General features: G+C 43.2%; 1 protein-coding gene across 1 annotated transcript in view; it reads left to right on the top strand.

Annotated features, from left to right (window-relative positions):
• SVEP1 (sushi, von Willebrand factor type A, EGF and pentraxin domain containing 1) overlaps nucleotides 1-15,585 on the top strand; it is a 131,116-nt gene extending 115,531 nt beyond the window's left edge. The window contains exons 47-50 of the mRNA XM_085212600.1: nucleotides 1,378-1,473; nucleotides 8,353-8,448; nucleotides 11,140-11,233; nucleotides 13,144-15,585. Of these exons, the coding sequence (XP_085068726.1) occupies nucleotides 1,378-1,473; nucleotides 8,353-8,448; nucleotides 11,140-11,233; nucleotides 13,144-13,174 (317 nt within the window). The 3' untranslated portion in view covers nucleotides 13,175-15,585. The remainder of the gene's footprint in view (nucleotides 1-1,377; nucleotides 1,474-8,352; nucleotides 8,449-11,139; nucleotides 11,234-13,143) is intronic.
• The last annotated feature ends 2,129 nt before the right edge of the window (nucleotides 15,586-17,714 follow it).

Below are 17,714 nucleotides of genomic sequence, written 5' to 3'. Positions count from 1 at the left end.
GTATCTTTACAATAAAAATTATTCAGAATACCTTTTTAAAAAATTGCAACGTCTATGAACTCTTCCCAGTTTCATTATCAGCTGACGTTTAATGGGAAGGCTCTGACATTTTATAAAAAGGCAAAAGCTTTGGCCTCATTTCAATGGGTTACAAGCTGTAACTTGTGGCATGGCATGGCTTGGTTACAAGAGTGACTCAAGTCCAGCTCAATGAGTGAAAGATCTGCATTCTTTCCAATGTGGAACTTGGGTCTGAACTAGTATGCTAAGCCTCTGTATTTAACACTAACACTGAAAAAGATATGAAATACTTTCAAAGCCTAAACACCTATTTTACTCAGAAAATAATTAAAGATAGGATGCAATTAACAGTTCAGACTAAGTTTCCTGAGGTTACTCTGCGTTCACGACTACCACTAATTAGAAGTTTGTCTGATTACTTATTTGTCCTGCAGTACATCTAGAAGCTGCGGGTTTTTTTTATCCTTTTTGCGTAGCATGTACACAAACACAAGAGGGATTTTACTTGCTTCAATAATCTTTAAGTTTAAAATGTTTGCACTTTGCTTGCTGCTCAGTTTTATAAAATAGTCCTGGTTTCCTTGGATGTATTAGTCAAGATAAAGTACAGTGCCATTCAAATAAGTCCATAGTCTGTTGAGTTCAGGCAACATGCTGAAGTAGCATGGTAGAAAGCACTTCAGGTTCCTCACTTTTATGATCGAGTGTTTATTAAGAGGTATGTGAACCATGGAGCACCAGTCAGCATGAAAGCTGGGGGAAGTTTATAATCATACCTTGAGTTCCATAGGTTAACACTTCACTATGCTCATGCTACACCCTTGTAGAGCAGTGTTCATTGCTGTGGATGGCAGTGCAATAAAAATTCCTTATCCTACCACACTGTCCTGTCATACTTTCAGCAAACACTGTGTAAGGCCAGACAGCATAACTTTGTTTCAGCTCAAGGTTAGAAGAAAGCTTGATTTTATCGAGAAGAAGAAAAAAGTGGGTAACAGATTTTGTGTGTTCATTTTAAGGGAAAAAAAAAAAAAAAGAGAGAATAAACAGGTAAAGCACAACATCAGCCTTTAAACATTTCCAGGTAGTTTACCAGACTGTCCTAAAAATTTAGCATTTTTTTTTTCGCTGTTGCTCAAGGACATTTTTGGTTGTCCTAGCAGTTTACAGTAAGTAATGAGGAAATCATTATGTTTTTTCCCCTCGGTGCTCTCAATCACTGTACCTAGTCACTTGCACAGATCTAGAAAGCAATGTAGACATTGAAGTCAAAGCCAAGTTAAGCTTGTGAGTTTTGTTATGTTTTATGTTCCAACTAACCTTCTTGTGTTGGTCATGAAATTGTTCTATTTCCAGCTGTCTGTCGGTTCCCATGTCAGAATGGTGGAGTCTGTGAGCGACCAAATGCCTGCTCATGTCCAGATGGCTGGATGGGTCGTCTCTGTGAAGAGCGTATGTATATCATCCTTCATGTGTTATTTATCAAGATGTTGTAGATAGGACAAGCGAATTTTTTGCGGTTAAATCAGTGCGAAAATTAGAGGTGTAAGAGCCAAAAAATGTAAAAATCACAGCTTTATTCTGCTTGACAAATTAGAATAGAAACAACTGAGCAATTGCTTGTTTCTAGACAACGGGCTGTCCTTTGATACCCCTTAACAAAATACTTTTTAATTGATGTAGGGGTGGCTTTCCCTGGCCTGGATCCCTATATAATTGGAGAACTGGATCTGTTCTGATTGTGAACAACCAAATATGTCTTTTGAGCCTATCAGAAATTCTCTGGGTGATGCTGGATGTGCTGGGTTTTGCCATATTTCCCATTTCCTTGGCAGTGGTCTTAACATGAGGAATTGGTGAGATCTGAACTCTTCATGCTGGCAGTACCACCGTAGTGCATACTCAGCTCTCTGTGTTGAATATTTTCAGCTGGAGGGGGTTGAGCCCTGTGCCTGGCAGAATTGTGTTTGGTATGCCACGATTGATTTCCTTACCGTAACATTAGTAACAATGCTTAATGTGTTGCTCATGACCAAAAGACAATTTTTATGCCCCCAGACATTTTAATCTGTCATCCCAGTTCTGACCTTGTTTTCCTATATCAGGAAAAATGAGCAGACAGCTGACGAGCTAGATTACAGTTCATGCAGACATAGGCATTGGCCTTTTTTTCTCTTTACTTTGACATAGGCAGTGAGAAGCAAGGTAAAGGCTTCCCACAGTTAATGCCACTTTCATTCTGCAGTGTTGCTTGTCCATCAAGGTACATCAATGAGTAGAAAAGAGAGGTTTAGTCTTTGGTTCTGAGGGCCTCTTCTTTTGAGAGCTAGCATTGAGCACTGATTTGTCAGGGCAAGGCCACAGGTGAGGCTGCAGAGCTTTGAAAGAATTCAGTCATACATACAGAGGTACATTCCACAGGTAACAGGATGGATACATCATCCTTAGAAAGGCCTGAGCACCTCAAAAAATGTGCAGAATACTACTATTTTAGTAATACAGACAAATCTTGGTGATAGGGATTAATCCTGTGAACTCCTAGAATTTCACTGTTACTTTCTTATCCACGCTGACTGCACCTGCTCAGCTTGATCTCTACAGAGGGTGGTTCCAACCTCCCAAACTAGAACTCCCCTAGAAGTGCCTTTCATGGGGCCAAATTTGAGACCTAGATCAACTGTTTCTCATGCAAAAGCTTTTTCACACAATTATTCCATTCAGTTAGAGCAGAGGAGATGGTAGTTTTAGGAAGGTTCTTAGATCACCAGCAATTGGCACACTGGACCACACTGCAGATCTGCTCACAGAAGTAGCTTAGGTTGATTGATCATAGGCCACCAACTACTTGGTATCATGCAGCAGTTCTCTGGTTTCTCTTTTCCCCAGAGCTTTCAGCCACAATCAGTGTGTTGCACCTGTGGAGAGTTTCTCTGGAGTTTCCCGTTGCACTTAGAAATCATGCCATACACCAGTATGGTTAACATGCAGAATGATTCGTTTATTGTTAGGTCAGTGTGTTTTTATACATGCTAGCAGTAGCAGTGCTCGTGGTCGCATTCCCATGGTTACACTCACAAAAAATGTCAGGTTCAGTTGCCATTCTGGAATAACACCTGCCCTTGCGACTCCCTCATTTTTGTTCGATCAGTGGCTCCGTACTTCTGTACGCGCTGTTTTGCTCACAGCAGTCCAAGGCCAAGAAAACATGACCACCGTCCTTGAGCCAATCCTCTACAATTCCCTCTTTTTGCAAAAGCAAAACAGCATTAGATAATTTTGCAAGCAAGCGTTTCACTATTGCTGACATAATAATTATGATTACAATCCCAAAGACAGTCATGAAACAAATGTGTATTCTTTCCTTAGTGAGGTCCCTCAGCCACCCAGTCAACCCCAGCCCTTGGAGCCATTTGTCCAGAGGGCTGATGTCATGTTGAATTTTGCTCATATGATCCTTTAAGTACTTAAAGGAGTTATGGATGGATTCACTATGATCACTAAGGTTAAAGCAACACATTCCTTCAAAATCCTCACACCCATGACCCTGGGCAAGCAGAAGATCCTGTAGCAAAGCGTGGCGCAAGCTACTCTAGTCGAATAAAAGTTCTTCCAAAATCTGTGTAGTCACATTAGCTTGCTTTTCGCTCCAGCATGCAAAGTGCTCGAGGTTGCATAAAGCAGCAGCAGCAGCAGCTCCTGGTATAAAAATTGATAATGCTACTCACGCAGCTACACTTAACAGTTCTACATTATCGTTACAATCAGGAGTGAATAGGGCACATCGCTTGTGGCATCCTGAAACCGTAAGATTACTTAGCTGTTGAAAGTTTGGAGAAAGCATGGTTAGAATTCAAGTTGGATGGCAGGATGGCAGTCCTATTAGGCATGTCCAAAAGGAGTCGGTAGCAGATGCAAGCGCCAGGCAGAAGTCAGTCCTTCCCGTGATATTTGCCCAGGTCAACCACATGTTCTGTCGAGGCTCAATGCGGTGTAGCACGAGGACACTGGTCATGCCAAGGACGCACACTGAGAACAAACACCCATAACGGACCATGATCTGTGGAAAGACAAAAGTAACCTCGGCCTGCAAACACAAGAAGTCCAGGACCCTTCCACTCCCCTGTTTGTGGATCTTTATACATCATTTGCACTGGTTCTGAGATGGATCTCAAACTCAGCCCTGCATGGTGTAACACAACAGCAGGCATCGTGGCATTACTGCGAACACAGAGGAAGTTAAGAACGAATAAGGCTTGATTCATTCTATTCTGAACATTAGTTAATGCACACCCCATCCTTTGTAATTGATTTTTAAGTGTTGAATATGCCCGTTCTGTTATAACCTGACCCGTGAGATATGTGGTATTCCGAAAACATGTTGCACACCCCATTGCTGAACAAACTCTTGTTCACTACTTGTGAGCGATATCCTGATCCATTATCAGTTTTGATTTGCTTTGGCACCCCATTACGACAAAACTCGCCCGCCAGTGTGGCGAGAACTCAGCAGTTCTCTTAACCCTAGAAATACTGTTAGTAATTCATTCTTACTAGATCATATATAAGCATCTTCAATTCTACTGCAAATTCCGATGACATACAAGAAATCTGTAGTGACATTCAAGGGCTCATTAGCCCACCTCATAAAGGCCCACAAAACAGCTCTAAGTTCCAGCGTTTGCAAAGAGTCCTTAGCTGTTACTGTGACAAACTCATGCTGCCAGCTGCCGTCCTGCCACAGACACACACAGCTTTGCGTGTCCTTTTCCCGGCGGCTGTACATACAGTTCTCCCTACTACTGGTGGTGTCGAGTGCATAGGCACTGCAACCCACTCCGTTCGTTCTATGAACTGTGCCAGTTTATGTGTCAGTCGCGTATTGTGTACAACCCCAGAATAATCTTCCGGTGCGGCCTGTAGAGAATCTGAATGCCGCAATGTCCACTCTAACCAAACAGCTGTAAAAGGAAGGCTGATGTCCTCTGGTTCCAATCGGGATATACTCACGATGCGATCTCTTCCCATCTTTACAAGCTCCGCGGCATCGTCTGTACGGTGAGGACCGAGGAGTGTGGTTGCACAGACGGGAAAAGCCATTCCAAAAGAAAAATTGCTGTGGATTATGGGACTTAGAGGGAGAAAGGAATTTGGAAATCATGCTCTGTTTCTCCTCATTTGTCAGTGGCATTCTGCGTGGGAGCCAATCACTTCCCCGTTCTCCCTCCTCCTTTTTCTTTTGCCACTGACAAATGAGGGTAAACGCATGCTGAGTTTGTACATACACAATTAAGGAGATGCCAAGATCCAAAGATATCCGATAATTCACCACCATGTGTATGCAGTTACCAATTTCTCGTAATGCAATAACAGCTTCGTGTGTAGGGTTTATTCTTTGTTCTGCCTTGACCGCTCGCAACAGCTGGGTCAGAGGCTCCAGCTGTTCATTTGTAATACCCACCATAGGTCTAAGTCACTGAATATGACCTAGTAGTGTCTGGACATCCATTACTGTCTCTATTTTATTTGGTATTTCCACCTTCTGTGGCTGGATCGTGGCATCTGACAGTTTCCATCCTAAATACAAATAAGGACTAACACGCTGTACCTTTTCTGGAGCTACCTTCAAACCATACAAGGAAAAATGAGTAGTCAAATTCTTTTCCCAATTTTGAGTAAATGGTTCCTTTTGACAGAATAAGATTTCGTCCATGTAATGGTAAATAATTACGTTCGGCCATGCTCGACATATTGGCCTTAACGCAGTTGCCACAAAAAGTTGGCACATTGTGGGTGAGTTTTTCATGCCTTGAGGCAACACCACCCGTTCATACCTACTAGTCAGCTCAGCCTTGTTTATCAAGGGTACGAAAAGGGCAAAACGTTTATAATCCTGTTCAGCTATAGGAATTGTGAAAAAACAATCCTTAAGATCTACTTCCAAGAGATGCCAGTGTGATATGATTTCTACTGAAGACCCCTGTGGCAGAGTTGCCAGAATTGACCTTGTAGCTTGATTGGCATTGTCAAGAACCATAACGCAAAAAAGCTGTTGTTTAGTCTCTTCTGGGAGGTCACTGTCCCAAATGGCCACCCACATACGATCGACAAAATGCGTGAAAGGTTCCATGACACCCTGCCTCCCTGTGGCGAATGCTGGCTCCTTTTTACCGTCTGGAATCACAAATAACGCTTCCAAAGCTCGTTGTGCAGAGAGTCTATGGATAGCAGCAGGAATGTAATCTGAACATCAGAAGCCATATAGGGGCCTGTGCCCAGCAGCATCTCTGCTGTGACCCCTTAGAATGGGTCGTTTTGTTGTCGTGTTATTGACGTTTCTCTGTGGACATGATCAGACCATTCTTGCAAAAACAACAAATTTTCTAAGGGTGTTAATAACAAGTGTGCTAAATTACGGATATCTACGGGCATGTTGACATCTGCAGTGAATATCCACTGAATTATCTGCTTTGAAGCTTCTGCTTTCAGCCCGTAGTCTGACACCGTTTTCCGCACCTGCTGCAAAAGCTTCCAGTCATGCGCCTCCTGATGGGCCCCATTTTGTTGGTTATATACCACTGGACAAGTTAATTGTGCTGCCGCCTCCCACTGCCCATCCAAAATAGCATCACGGATAACTCCGGACCAGCGAGAGGGACGGCCCTGCAAAGTCTGACTAGATGTGAAGGCACAGGCATAGGCAGCGCGCTGGGGTTAAGGACACTGGAGCACTCGGGGATTTCTTTCTCTGAACTTCTAAGCTCTGCAACTTCTCTGCTAATGCCTGGATGTCAGACTCCAACTTACTCTCCTCTGGTGACTCTTCCCCATTGTCCGAGGCACTTCTGCCCTCGTTATTGTCATCGCTTGGGCTCTGGTTCGGTTAAGACACTGAACCATTCGCGCGAGCTGCCACAGAAGCTCGTAGCTGCTCCGCCGAGGTGCACACAGGGTAAGATTCCCCCCGAGGTGGCATATTAAATTCCGGTGATGGAGCACTAGCTCCGGACAAGCCTGCACAGCGGCTGCAGCCACTTGGTGCTCGGCTTGCATAGTTTTTAGCGCATTTGTAATTGTTCACCATAATACACCTAGGGGCTTCACCACCTTCTCCTCCCTCTTATCAGTGATCATTGCTTCCCACATATGATCACCAATGTCCCGCCATTCTGCTACGCTAAATATTAGTGCCACCTCTGATAGGTGTCCATTTTTCCGAGCCCATCTTATGAGCTCTGTCAGGCCTTTTGGAGATGGTTGCTGCCCTGTCTTAGAGAGGATACTAAGCAGCAGCTTCTCCCCAGCTTCCACTCCATGGTGGTCACAGAGGGCAGGTTGTGACCCCGCCTCCAGCTACCTCAACACTTACGACTCCGGTGCTCGGTGCCAACCGTCTGTAGTGACTGCCGGGTCCTCTCTGCTCTCCTAGCAGTCCCACGAGGGTCCCTGTTCAGGTGTCAATTGTGGAGAGTTTCTCTGGAGTTTCCTGATGCTCTTAGAAATCATGCCATACACCAATATGGTTAACATGCAGAATGATTTGTTTATTGTTAGGTCAGTGTGTTTTTATACACGCTAGCAGTAGCGGTGCTTGCGGATGCGTTCCCATGGTTACACTCACAAGAGGTTTTCCAGATGCCATTCCGGAACAAACACTACCATGTTCCTGCCCTGGTGGTCGACTTCCTCAGTTTGGCTTGATCAGAGGCTCCATCCTTGAGCCCACGCTGTTTTGCTCACAAAGTCCAAGGACAGGAAAACATGACCATCGTCCTTGAGCCAATCCTCCACATGCACCCAAAATGCCTTGCATTAGCTGTCTATCACGGGAGGCCTGCGAGGTTGTGTGTCTGATTGCATTTTCACTGGTCCAGACCAGTCCCTTTCTATAAGCAGTATATCATTTCCTTGTTTTGGATCCTGCACTGTGGGATCCAAGGAATCCAGAAATCCAGTTGCTTGTGACTAACGCATGAATTGATTTTGCTAGCCGCCCTTCCAGAAGTGAGCATTGTCTAGGGATATTACAGGTGAGAAGCAAGCAAACAGCCCTTGCTCCTTTGCAGCGAGTACAGAGATCACAAGTGTCTGAAGTACTCCAGAAATCACTTCATTAATGGGTTGTCATCATTCCTTTTCTGGCCACCAAGCCAGTGGTATTTGCTGCACATGCCTTCTGGGTAGATCATTCTCAACTCCATTTATACTGCATACAAACACTTTGAGGAACAGTACAGTCTCTACTTAAATAAATGTAAGGGGGTTTTTTGGACATCTTGCTCTTCATTTGCAGAGGTGATTATTATTTTTACTGGTTCTCTTCCTTCCTCTTAGCAATATGCATTTTGCCATGTCTCAACGGAGGTCGCTGTGTGGCTCCTTACCAGTGTGACTGCCCCACTGGATGGACTGGATCACGGTGCCATACAGGTAAAACTCCTTTTTCTTGCATTCTTTTTTTTGGGGACCCCACTAGCAGTACCTAGCACAACTCACTGAGGACTATGTAGCAACTACCACACTTCTCAGAGGAAAACTCAGTCCTGCAATAAAATTCCCAGAGCATTTGCTGTCCCCAGATGCAAATTTTTTTCAGAGTAGTTCCTGATGTATCTTAACAATCCTCAGAGAAACATAGTTCCAGAAGAGACAAACAGCCTTCAGAAGAGGACTGTCTGCAAAAGCCACTACCTGGGGGAGAGAATTTCCAAGGAGAATAAAGCTAGGCTGTCCACTCCAGAAGGAGTTACAGTTTCATTTTCAGCTTCAGCATATTCTGTTCAGTGTCAAACTCAGAAGCACACTGCAGGTTCCTGTGAGGTTTTTCACCACCTAGCTGCCTGCTGTGGGGGATTCCCCCTTGGTGCTTTGGTGCCTGAGTGCAAAGGTAGAGATGACAGAGGAAAGCAAGGATGTGTTTAAGGATGGTTAAATTTAATGGATGTGTGGATGGCTTACATATCATCTAAGTTCTCTGAACAAATACAATATGCATGATGGATCTGTTCCTTATACCTGAGTTTCAGCAGCATGCAGCACACCAAGGTAGCCAGGAGAATGATTCTGAAGTGCCAGACCTGTATCCTATGTTAGATGAAGCCAGTTTACAATGAGGAGTAATATTTGAATCCAGGTTTGAGGCAGCTTTTCAAAGGCTTGTCACAGTGCAAATAACCAATAAAAGTTGAAGTGATTGGGTGACCACTGAAAAGTCTTTCAATCATTACTGAATCTCAATCATTAATAAATGTTAGCTTCTTTAAAAAAAAAAAAGTAGAGTTTGTTTACTGCACTTTTGTTGTTCAGGTGCAACTTAATTGAGTGTTAATAGACCTTAACATGAAAGCATGTGTTTGCCTTCCTGCAGATCTTTCAGTGGCTGATTGGGTAAACTGCAGGAGGAATCTGTGCTGTTCATGAGCATTCATTTTACTTGTTCACCTGTTAACAATAGTGAGTCTGGGGGATAAACTGCAGACCTAACCATTCCTCAGCAAGTTAAACATCCGGAGTGACCTTTTTAACTACTGTTCTTTGAAGTAACACTTGCCTAGCATATAATGCAGAATCTCACAAACTGTGCAGGTGCAACAGCATAGGTAGTTGAGGACAACAGATGGTTTACTTATTGACGGGCCAGCAATTCAAATCAGTTCAGGCTGAGTTGCTTTTCAAGTAGTTCAAGTACAAAATCTAGTGGTCAACTGCATCTTGGCACCCATTTTGAATGGGTGCCAAAACCCATTCAAAAAAGTACATAAGCACTGCTTGTAAAGTTACTCAGTCAATTGAGGTTTTACTTCCTGGTCACAATATTCTGTTTTGTCAGCTGACAAAACAGAGCAAAGTGAAATGGGAAGTATTTGGATTAACTGCTAGTCTTACAGGAATAATTATGTACATAAAGTGAGAGGAAAAGACATTTCATTCATATTTTTCATTCCAGAATCAGAAGTAATTTTCAACATGACAATCCTGGCACACTTAATTGCACAAGGGTAGTCCATCTCTATAACCTCCTGCCATTTTTTGTGTTTTGGCCAAGAGGAATCAGAGTAGAATATTTCCATTGCCTTTACACATTCCTGTGACTGCACATTTTCATTTCCAGTAATCCATGGTTCCAGCAATTAATATTTTTTGCAAAAATATTACTCAAAGTTTGTCTTTCCTGGTGTCTGTCCCCTAAATATAGCATCCTCTGCTAAAAATATTTGATGTTTTTTAGCATTCTGTTATTATAAATGTCTATGGTTGAAGTGAGTCAGTGAACGTGAAGTTAGCTTATCAAGTGAGTCTGAATCTGTTCTGTAAATTCTGTGTTGCTTTATCTCCTAATTTCAGAATTGCTAGGAAGAGTTACCTGTTATCCTTCGGTTTGGTCATCACACAAAAGCAGGTGCAACTGTTTCTCAGCCAACCCTTACTGGCTGAGGCTGGCAGTAGTTCTGTAGTTCAGATGCACTGTAACACTGAGCCACACCTTTAGGGATACCAAGTCCTTTTAGGAACTTGCTGTCAATCCCTGCTTCCTCTCCTTGTGTCCATATTAGTGCTGTTGTGTTAAGTCTTGCCTGCTGTTGATGTGTAAATGGCTTTTTGACTTATAACTCTTTTTTCTGCCTCTTTCTGGACTTTTTACCAGTTTTTTATCTTGTTTCTGCTTGTTCTGGCTGCTGTTGAGCCATCACATTCCTTTCAAATAAACATCCACGTTTTCTTCCTAGAAATTAAGCCTATTCTTCATTGATCCTATAATTCTTCTAGTCTAATTTCTCCCTCTGCTTCTGCTTTTATTCTTTTTCTGCCTCATTTCAAGGCAAAACAAGAACATAATTTTTAAGGCAATGTAAAATAATACACTGACTCTTTTATGCAGCTCATACACTACAGCAAACAGTAGAGAGGTTGGAATCACATTTAGCAGAGATGAGCTTCTAAGGTTACCCTTTCCAGAGCAAACCTTCTTTTACAAGAAACTCAAAGCTGACATTCAATGTTGTAGTTTCGAGAGCAGTCCATTTGTAATGGAATAACAGGCTGGACTTTCAGCATGCTGTTCCTTAACAGCTTGGGATGGGTTTACTCATTAACACAGTATGTGTGTGCATTTGTACACAGCTGTTTGCCAGTCACCTTGCTTAAATGGTGGGAAGTGCATACGACCAAATCGATGTTACTGTCCCTCATCGTGGACTGGACATGATTGTTCAAGGTAAGTGTTGCTGAGTGCTGTCCAATGACTAACCTGAGTGGCTTGCTGCTGAACAGTATCCCTGAAGAACAGTGATTAATTTTGCAGAAGAGCATCTCTAAATCCTGTAAATCAGTAGTCACCAGGCAACTCATAATTTATGAACAATCTAGAAAGACCTTAAAGAGTACTCTGTCAGATGGTTATCAAATGTATAGAAATACCAGGAAGTGGTACATCTATGCATGAGCAGACAGGCAAACCTGCAAGGTTTTGCCTTAGTGCTAATGCTGTAAGTGGAGGTGTTTGTTGTGGTACAATACAGAACATTTCCTGTATTTTGAACAGCGTATACTTCAGCTAGGTCCAGGTTCAAGATGCAGGTAATGCAATAGAAGCTGTAAATAATAGGGTTTTTTACAACTAGTGTTGGGTAATATTATTTAGAGTGAAATGAAATACGGTGCCTCTTAGTCAGGTCACAGTTCAGATTGCCTGACAGTGTCATCACCATGCAAGGCAGTGTTTAGAAGTTTTAAAGTTTGTTTTTTAAAGCTAAGTTGGGAAGTTCTGATTATGTGGAAGTCTGAGCAGGAGCCAGGTTGTCTGTGGAAAGCTGCCTTGTTTCATGCTGCTGCTGAGAGCCATTTACAACCCTGAACATGGAAAGCAGGCAGAATTGTGATAATGTTGTGTTCAGAAATCAGATATAATAATAAAACAGGCAGCATGAGTTATCTTGCACCCCATATGGAATATTAATGTGTGCCATGAAACACGTACCAGCAAAAACTCTTGTACCTCAGCTCCTCCAGAGCCATGACAGCCTCTGAAGATGTCTGGTTGCTACTGACAGTATTCTGAATGCATTGGTCATTCTCCTGGAAAGCTAAACAAGTATCAGCTGAATACCAGATTTTCCTTCTTTTCTCTGAAATATGGGCAAATCCAATGCCACTGTTTTACTTTTTTATTCTTTTTTTTCTGGGTGGATATAGATAGAGATTTCTGTCTGTCTCTCTGATATACCATTCATCTTAAAGCTTCAGAGAAGATGCCTTTTGCAAAACCATGTTGTCTAAAATGAATAGTTTTCATTTGTAATTATGTTTACCTAAGTGAAGCAGCCTATATGTACTGCTAAAATAGTCTCTATATAAAAATAGTGGCATTAATCTGAAAGTTGAAGTCTGATAATATTTTAATTTAGGATATGAAGCAGAAAAGCCCAAGTCCACTGGATTTGTCAGCCAAAAAAAATCTGGAATTTAACTCTGAGGCAAAGCAGATTTTCAAGCTTTTAGCAAACTGGACTTTTACTGGTTTTGTGTTTGTTTTTTTTTTAACTTATCCACAGCTTTGAGCAGCATTGCTGACTGTTGAGAGAAGGTGGATCATTGGTCCTGTGGACTAGTGGTCCAGCAACACATCCCATCAAGGGCTGTTTGAGAGCAATCTTCCCTAGACAGAGCTGAGGGGAGATGACAGAAACAGGCAGTGAGATCTCTTTTGTATTTTGTTAAATATTGGCCTCACCCTGGTGGCTCTCCACAGTGCATAATACAGTGCTGAGGATTCAAAAACAATACAGGCAAGACAGGAGTAAGTGTCATGATAGCAAAGATTTGCTGTTGCAGGTTAGGTAGGCATGATTTATAAGGGGAAGTTGGAAGGGTTAAAAGCTTTTATCAGCATCCAGGTCTAGATTAGCTCCAAAGTCTGCGATGAGTCACATTTTGCATTACACATCAGCTTACTCACTCTTTTCCTCTCTCAGTGTGCCCTCTTGAGCTTGGTGCTCTAACCCCAGTACAATCTCGGTCTTCTTCTCCATGTTCCTCACTGTTGATCTTGCTCTGAATTTTCACCCTTGCACTGATTTAATTCTGTTTCTTATGTGTGGTGTTGTTGTTTGTGTTTTATTGACACAGAAAACGGAAGGCTGGATTCTATCACTTTTAACAGCAGAGCGAGAGTATCACATTCAGAAACCTTTCTTCAGCCTAGACACCAGGGCTTGGAATCTCATGCATTGTAAATCACATCCATTGCTTCCCTTCCCCCCAGCTCCTTGTTTTGTATTTTATTTTGTGATATATTTTTTCTATACCTTCCAGTTTTTAAAGAAAACCTCTGTATTTTCCATTTACAAAAGTATTATCAAATATATGCTGCTATACACACGCCATACACATACAAAGGTGAAGATCCCTACTGTTTACTGAGAAAGTGGCTGTGTACGGTGAAGTCCCTCCCATTTCTTAAACCCAGTAAGCTAATTAAAACATGCTATACTGCCAACCATGATTAAACAGAATGTTGCAGTTCTGCTTATCATCTGCCAAAGCATATTGAAATCCAGCAATTTAGTAGTAAAGAATAATTTTGTAAAGCTAATTGAGCCACTGAACTTTGCATTGGGCTTGTGTCTGAATTCATGGTGGTATAAATTAGAACTGCACATGATAAAGACCAAATTGTAGTTAGTGTTCCTGGTGGACGTAAGTAGATTCTGTAATGTTCATTATGTGACACTTGGAAAGTCACTTAAATGGAAGGCAGTGGCAAGAAGTTTGGCCATCAATAAAATACTCAAAAGCTTGAAAGAGCTGAGAGAATCTCTAGGCAATAACAGCCTCTGAGGATTTTTGGCATGCAGGCATTTCAGGTGTCACGCTCAGTCTGGATAATCCAGAATGCAGCAGCGGACAGCACAGACCACTGAAAACTTCCCCCTGGTAATGGAACTCACCACTATTTGCCTGGTAATGGAACTCAGCACTACTTGCCTGCAACAAGTAACCCTTTCCTATGTGATGATGAAATACACATCCAACATCCGCCTGCCAGGCAGATGCTTTTGATACATGGGGTTTGGGTCCCAGTCAGTCCCTGCAGGTCAAGCTTTGCTGTTTGCTTACAGAAGAGTGGTATTTATGTTATTATACAGAACCCTCAGAGAACTGGAAAAGGCCTCTCTTGTGTACACGCACAGGCAGAAATACCTAGATGAGTAAGAATTACTAAGAGCACACATGCTGTCAGATTTCTCTTTTGCACACTGTTGATCCCACTGCATCCAAGAATCACAGCTTGAATGCTATCATTCAGTTGTGCTCTAATGAACTGAGATGCCAAGATTTACTGATGGGTAAGTGGTGAGGTGGAATTACAAGATGGAAATCCCACGCATGTGTTGAGGTCAAATGTTTGCTAATCATCATCAGATAGTAATGAAGTCTAGTCTGTGAAAGATGTTAGAGTGAGAACCATTGATCAGGAGCTCCATTTTTCCCAGTAGCAGCAGAAAAGCATGACTGTCAGCCCACACTCGACAAGAAGAAAGAATAAGTTCTACACTCTGCAGTATTACTGCATAGTTACCCTCTGGGTTACGAGTGTGCACACGCTGCCCCCATCTCCCCCCTTCCCTCTTTATAAATATACATTCCCTTTTTGGATGCATGATAGGACACAACAGGGAGCTAATGGAGAGACTAGGGCGCTAGTGAAGACTGACACATAGCTAATGGCTGTTAACCCAAGATCAGAAATGGGGAAGAAACAAGTGAAGCTGTGAACCAGGAAGAGCTGGAAGAAAAAGAAGTAAGTGAAGAATATTTGTCAAGGGACAAGCTGAATTTGAATGAAGATTCCTTCCCACTGGGAGCTGCAACCCGCTGAAGAGTTGTTCTTTCAACTCCCTTAAAAATATTTTTTTGATGGATTCTACTGACATGTACCAACAGCCATCAGTGTTTACAGCTTTGGTTCAAGTTATTGTTCAGTAAATAACATCACATTTCAACCCACGCCATGTGTAGGTACTTTGTTCCCTGACCCCTGCTGCTGTGCACAGTGGCTGCACGGATGCTGTAGTGAACAGCTCAGGATATCTGACGGGAAAGAGTGCATTGGAGGGAGAGGTAGATTTTTATTTATATGTCATTCTCATGTTTTAAAAAGTAGTCCCATTTTCAGTGTGCTTCTCCGGTACATGCCCTCACCGCCCTGGCAATCTCCAGAGCAGAGCAGCAGTGTTTTGGAAGGTGCGCAGGGCTGGCAGGACTCTGTTGAGCCTTGGGGGTGAGGGCTGGCTTTTAGCACTGCAGCTTCACACTAGTGACTAGTACATGGAGTTTGGGGATATACTCAGTCAATACGTTTCATAAGCTGATGTGATAGGAAGAGTAGCTGAAACTATAGGCTGTTATATTAGTGTTGTGTATGATGCTTTGATACTTGCTGGAATATTTTCCCTTCCCCATTCTGTGCAGTATTGTCATTTATGTCACTGCTTGTTGTGTGTTTTAAAGGACTTCTGTGTGATGCACTTTACACTGTAAATAAAGTTGCACCCTGTTTAGTACATATATAGAGGCAACATTGCTTTTTTTTTTTTTTTTTTTTTTAAAAAACACTGAGCAACAGAAGTGCCTACCTACCCCTTGGGGTCTGCTGGTGGAGCATGCGTGTTAGGGAGATGGGGCTCCACTCAGGGGAAAGGATAAAATAATTGGCAGTAATCTCAGAAGAATGTGCTGCTGCATTATTCCACATCCTCAGATAAAAATGCTGTAAGCACTTCATTTTTCAGATTCCTTCTGCCATTAGAATGCATTTTGAAACCTGTAATGGCCAAATTTTTCCTTGACATAAACAGACGGCACTGAAACCTACCACATGCACTGCTTTCTAGAGACTTGTTTTACTCTGCAATAGAACTAGAATTTTTAAAGTTATGGAGCTTTCTGTACTCAGGCAGTAGGGGTTAAAAATGTAGGATGACAAAGAAAACTGACTCAAATACTGCCCTTCCAAGAAAGAGCATATATAACAAAGCAGTCAAAAGATGGAGGGTGTGGGCTTTTTCAGGGAATGCTAGTAAGCCTTTCTGTGTTTCAACATACTGGCTTAAGCGGAGATTTCAGAATGCCAAAGCCATGTTTGAAAGCCTTCCCCTAAGCAGCAGCCCAGAAGATAGCATGAGGTTGCAGAGTGCTGCTAGTGAAGCCCTGAAATTTGATGTGCGTCTGATAGAAAAGAGGCAAATTTGCATGCAGTAATATTCATCCATATACCGTTCATAATAGTGACAACAAGCTGTCACTGCACATGGTCTCCATCCTGAGCATACAGAGTGCACCCCTACTGGAAAGGAAGAGTGGTAGGAGTGGATCTCTTTCTCTGCTATGAAGCTACATTGCTAAAGGGAGTGTGCTGAAGGGAGTGTGCTGATGGTGGATCCGTCGCGATCCCAGGAGTACAGTGGGAAGCGTGCTGTCGTTGCCTCTGGTCCCACAGGGATCCGTGAATGCCAGCAGATGTTGCTGTGAGGAGCTGTGCTGTCACCTGAAGGCTGGTTCAAGCAGTGGTCTCTGCAGCTTGGTACAGGAACAGCTTGTGCACCTGGGGCTCATCCTACGGTGGCTCATATCCTCACTGCAGAGAGATCCCTGCTGCTGTTACCGCACTGCAGATGCTTTTCTGGGAGAGCAGACCGTGGCTGTGAGTTCCAGCAGCAAGAGCAAGGCACTGCAGTACCCAGAGGCATGTGGAAGATGCAGCACTGCTATTGATCTCTTTCCTGCAGTCACGCATGGAAAGCAGAGCACTTCATGTATCCACCCCATTTAACACAACCTCCTCTCCCAGGACTGCACTTCTGTTACCCTAGCTGACATGCTGAAAGGACCTGCAATCATCGTGGTGCTTACAGCTCTCAGTTCAGGCCAGGCCTGCAGGCAAGCAGCATGGCTGCCTCATCCTGACATAGCCTGGGCATGAGGTCTGCTGGGAAGCCTGAGAGCTATTGCCTGCTATGGCAGCTGCATCGCCGCACCTGAGCCAGGTCAGCTCTTCCAGAGCCAAAGTACCATGGATAAAAACATGTGAGAGTTCAGCTTGTGTTTCTGGTGCTGGGTTAAAGCACAGGAGAGAACACAGTCTTGTCAAAACCCACCTCACAGCCTGATGGGGACACAAATGTAAAAGGACACAGTAGAAACACAGAATCACAGAACCACAGAATGCTTGGGTTGGAAGGGACCTCAGAGCCCACCGAGCCCTGCATGGGAGCGCTGCCACCCAGTAAGTCAGGTTAGAACAGGGTCCATCCAACCTGGCCTGGAGCGCCTGCAGGAATGGGCACCTGCAGCTTCTTTGGGCAGTTGTGCCAGGGCCTCACCACCCTCTGAGTGAAGAATTTCTTTCTAACATCTCACCCAAGTTTCCACTTGCTAGTTTAAAGCCATTCCCCCTTGTCCTGTCATTATCAGACTGAGTACAAAGTTGGTTTCCCTCCTGTTTATAAGCTCCCCTCAAATAATGGAAGGCCACAGTGAGGTCTCCTCAGAGCTTTCTCCAAGCTAAACAAGCCCAGATCCCTCAACTTTTCTTCACAGGAGAAGTGCTCCAGCCCTTTGATCATCACCTGGGAAACCAGGGGCAGTCAAATGGGTACAGCAAGAATGTAAACCTCAATGCAGTTACCATCCCACAA

This window comes from Meleagris gallopavo, chromosome Z, assembly GCF_905368555.1.
Source record: "Meleagris gallopavo chromosome Z, MGAL_WU_HG_1.1, whole genome shotgun sequence".
NCBI classification, from domain to species: domain Eukaryota; kingdom Metazoa; phylum Chordata; class Aves; order Galliformes; family Phasianidae; genus Meleagris; species Meleagris gallopavo.
Note: the sequence above shows the minus strand (reverse complement) of the source record. Positions and strands in the feature narration are given on the sequence as shown.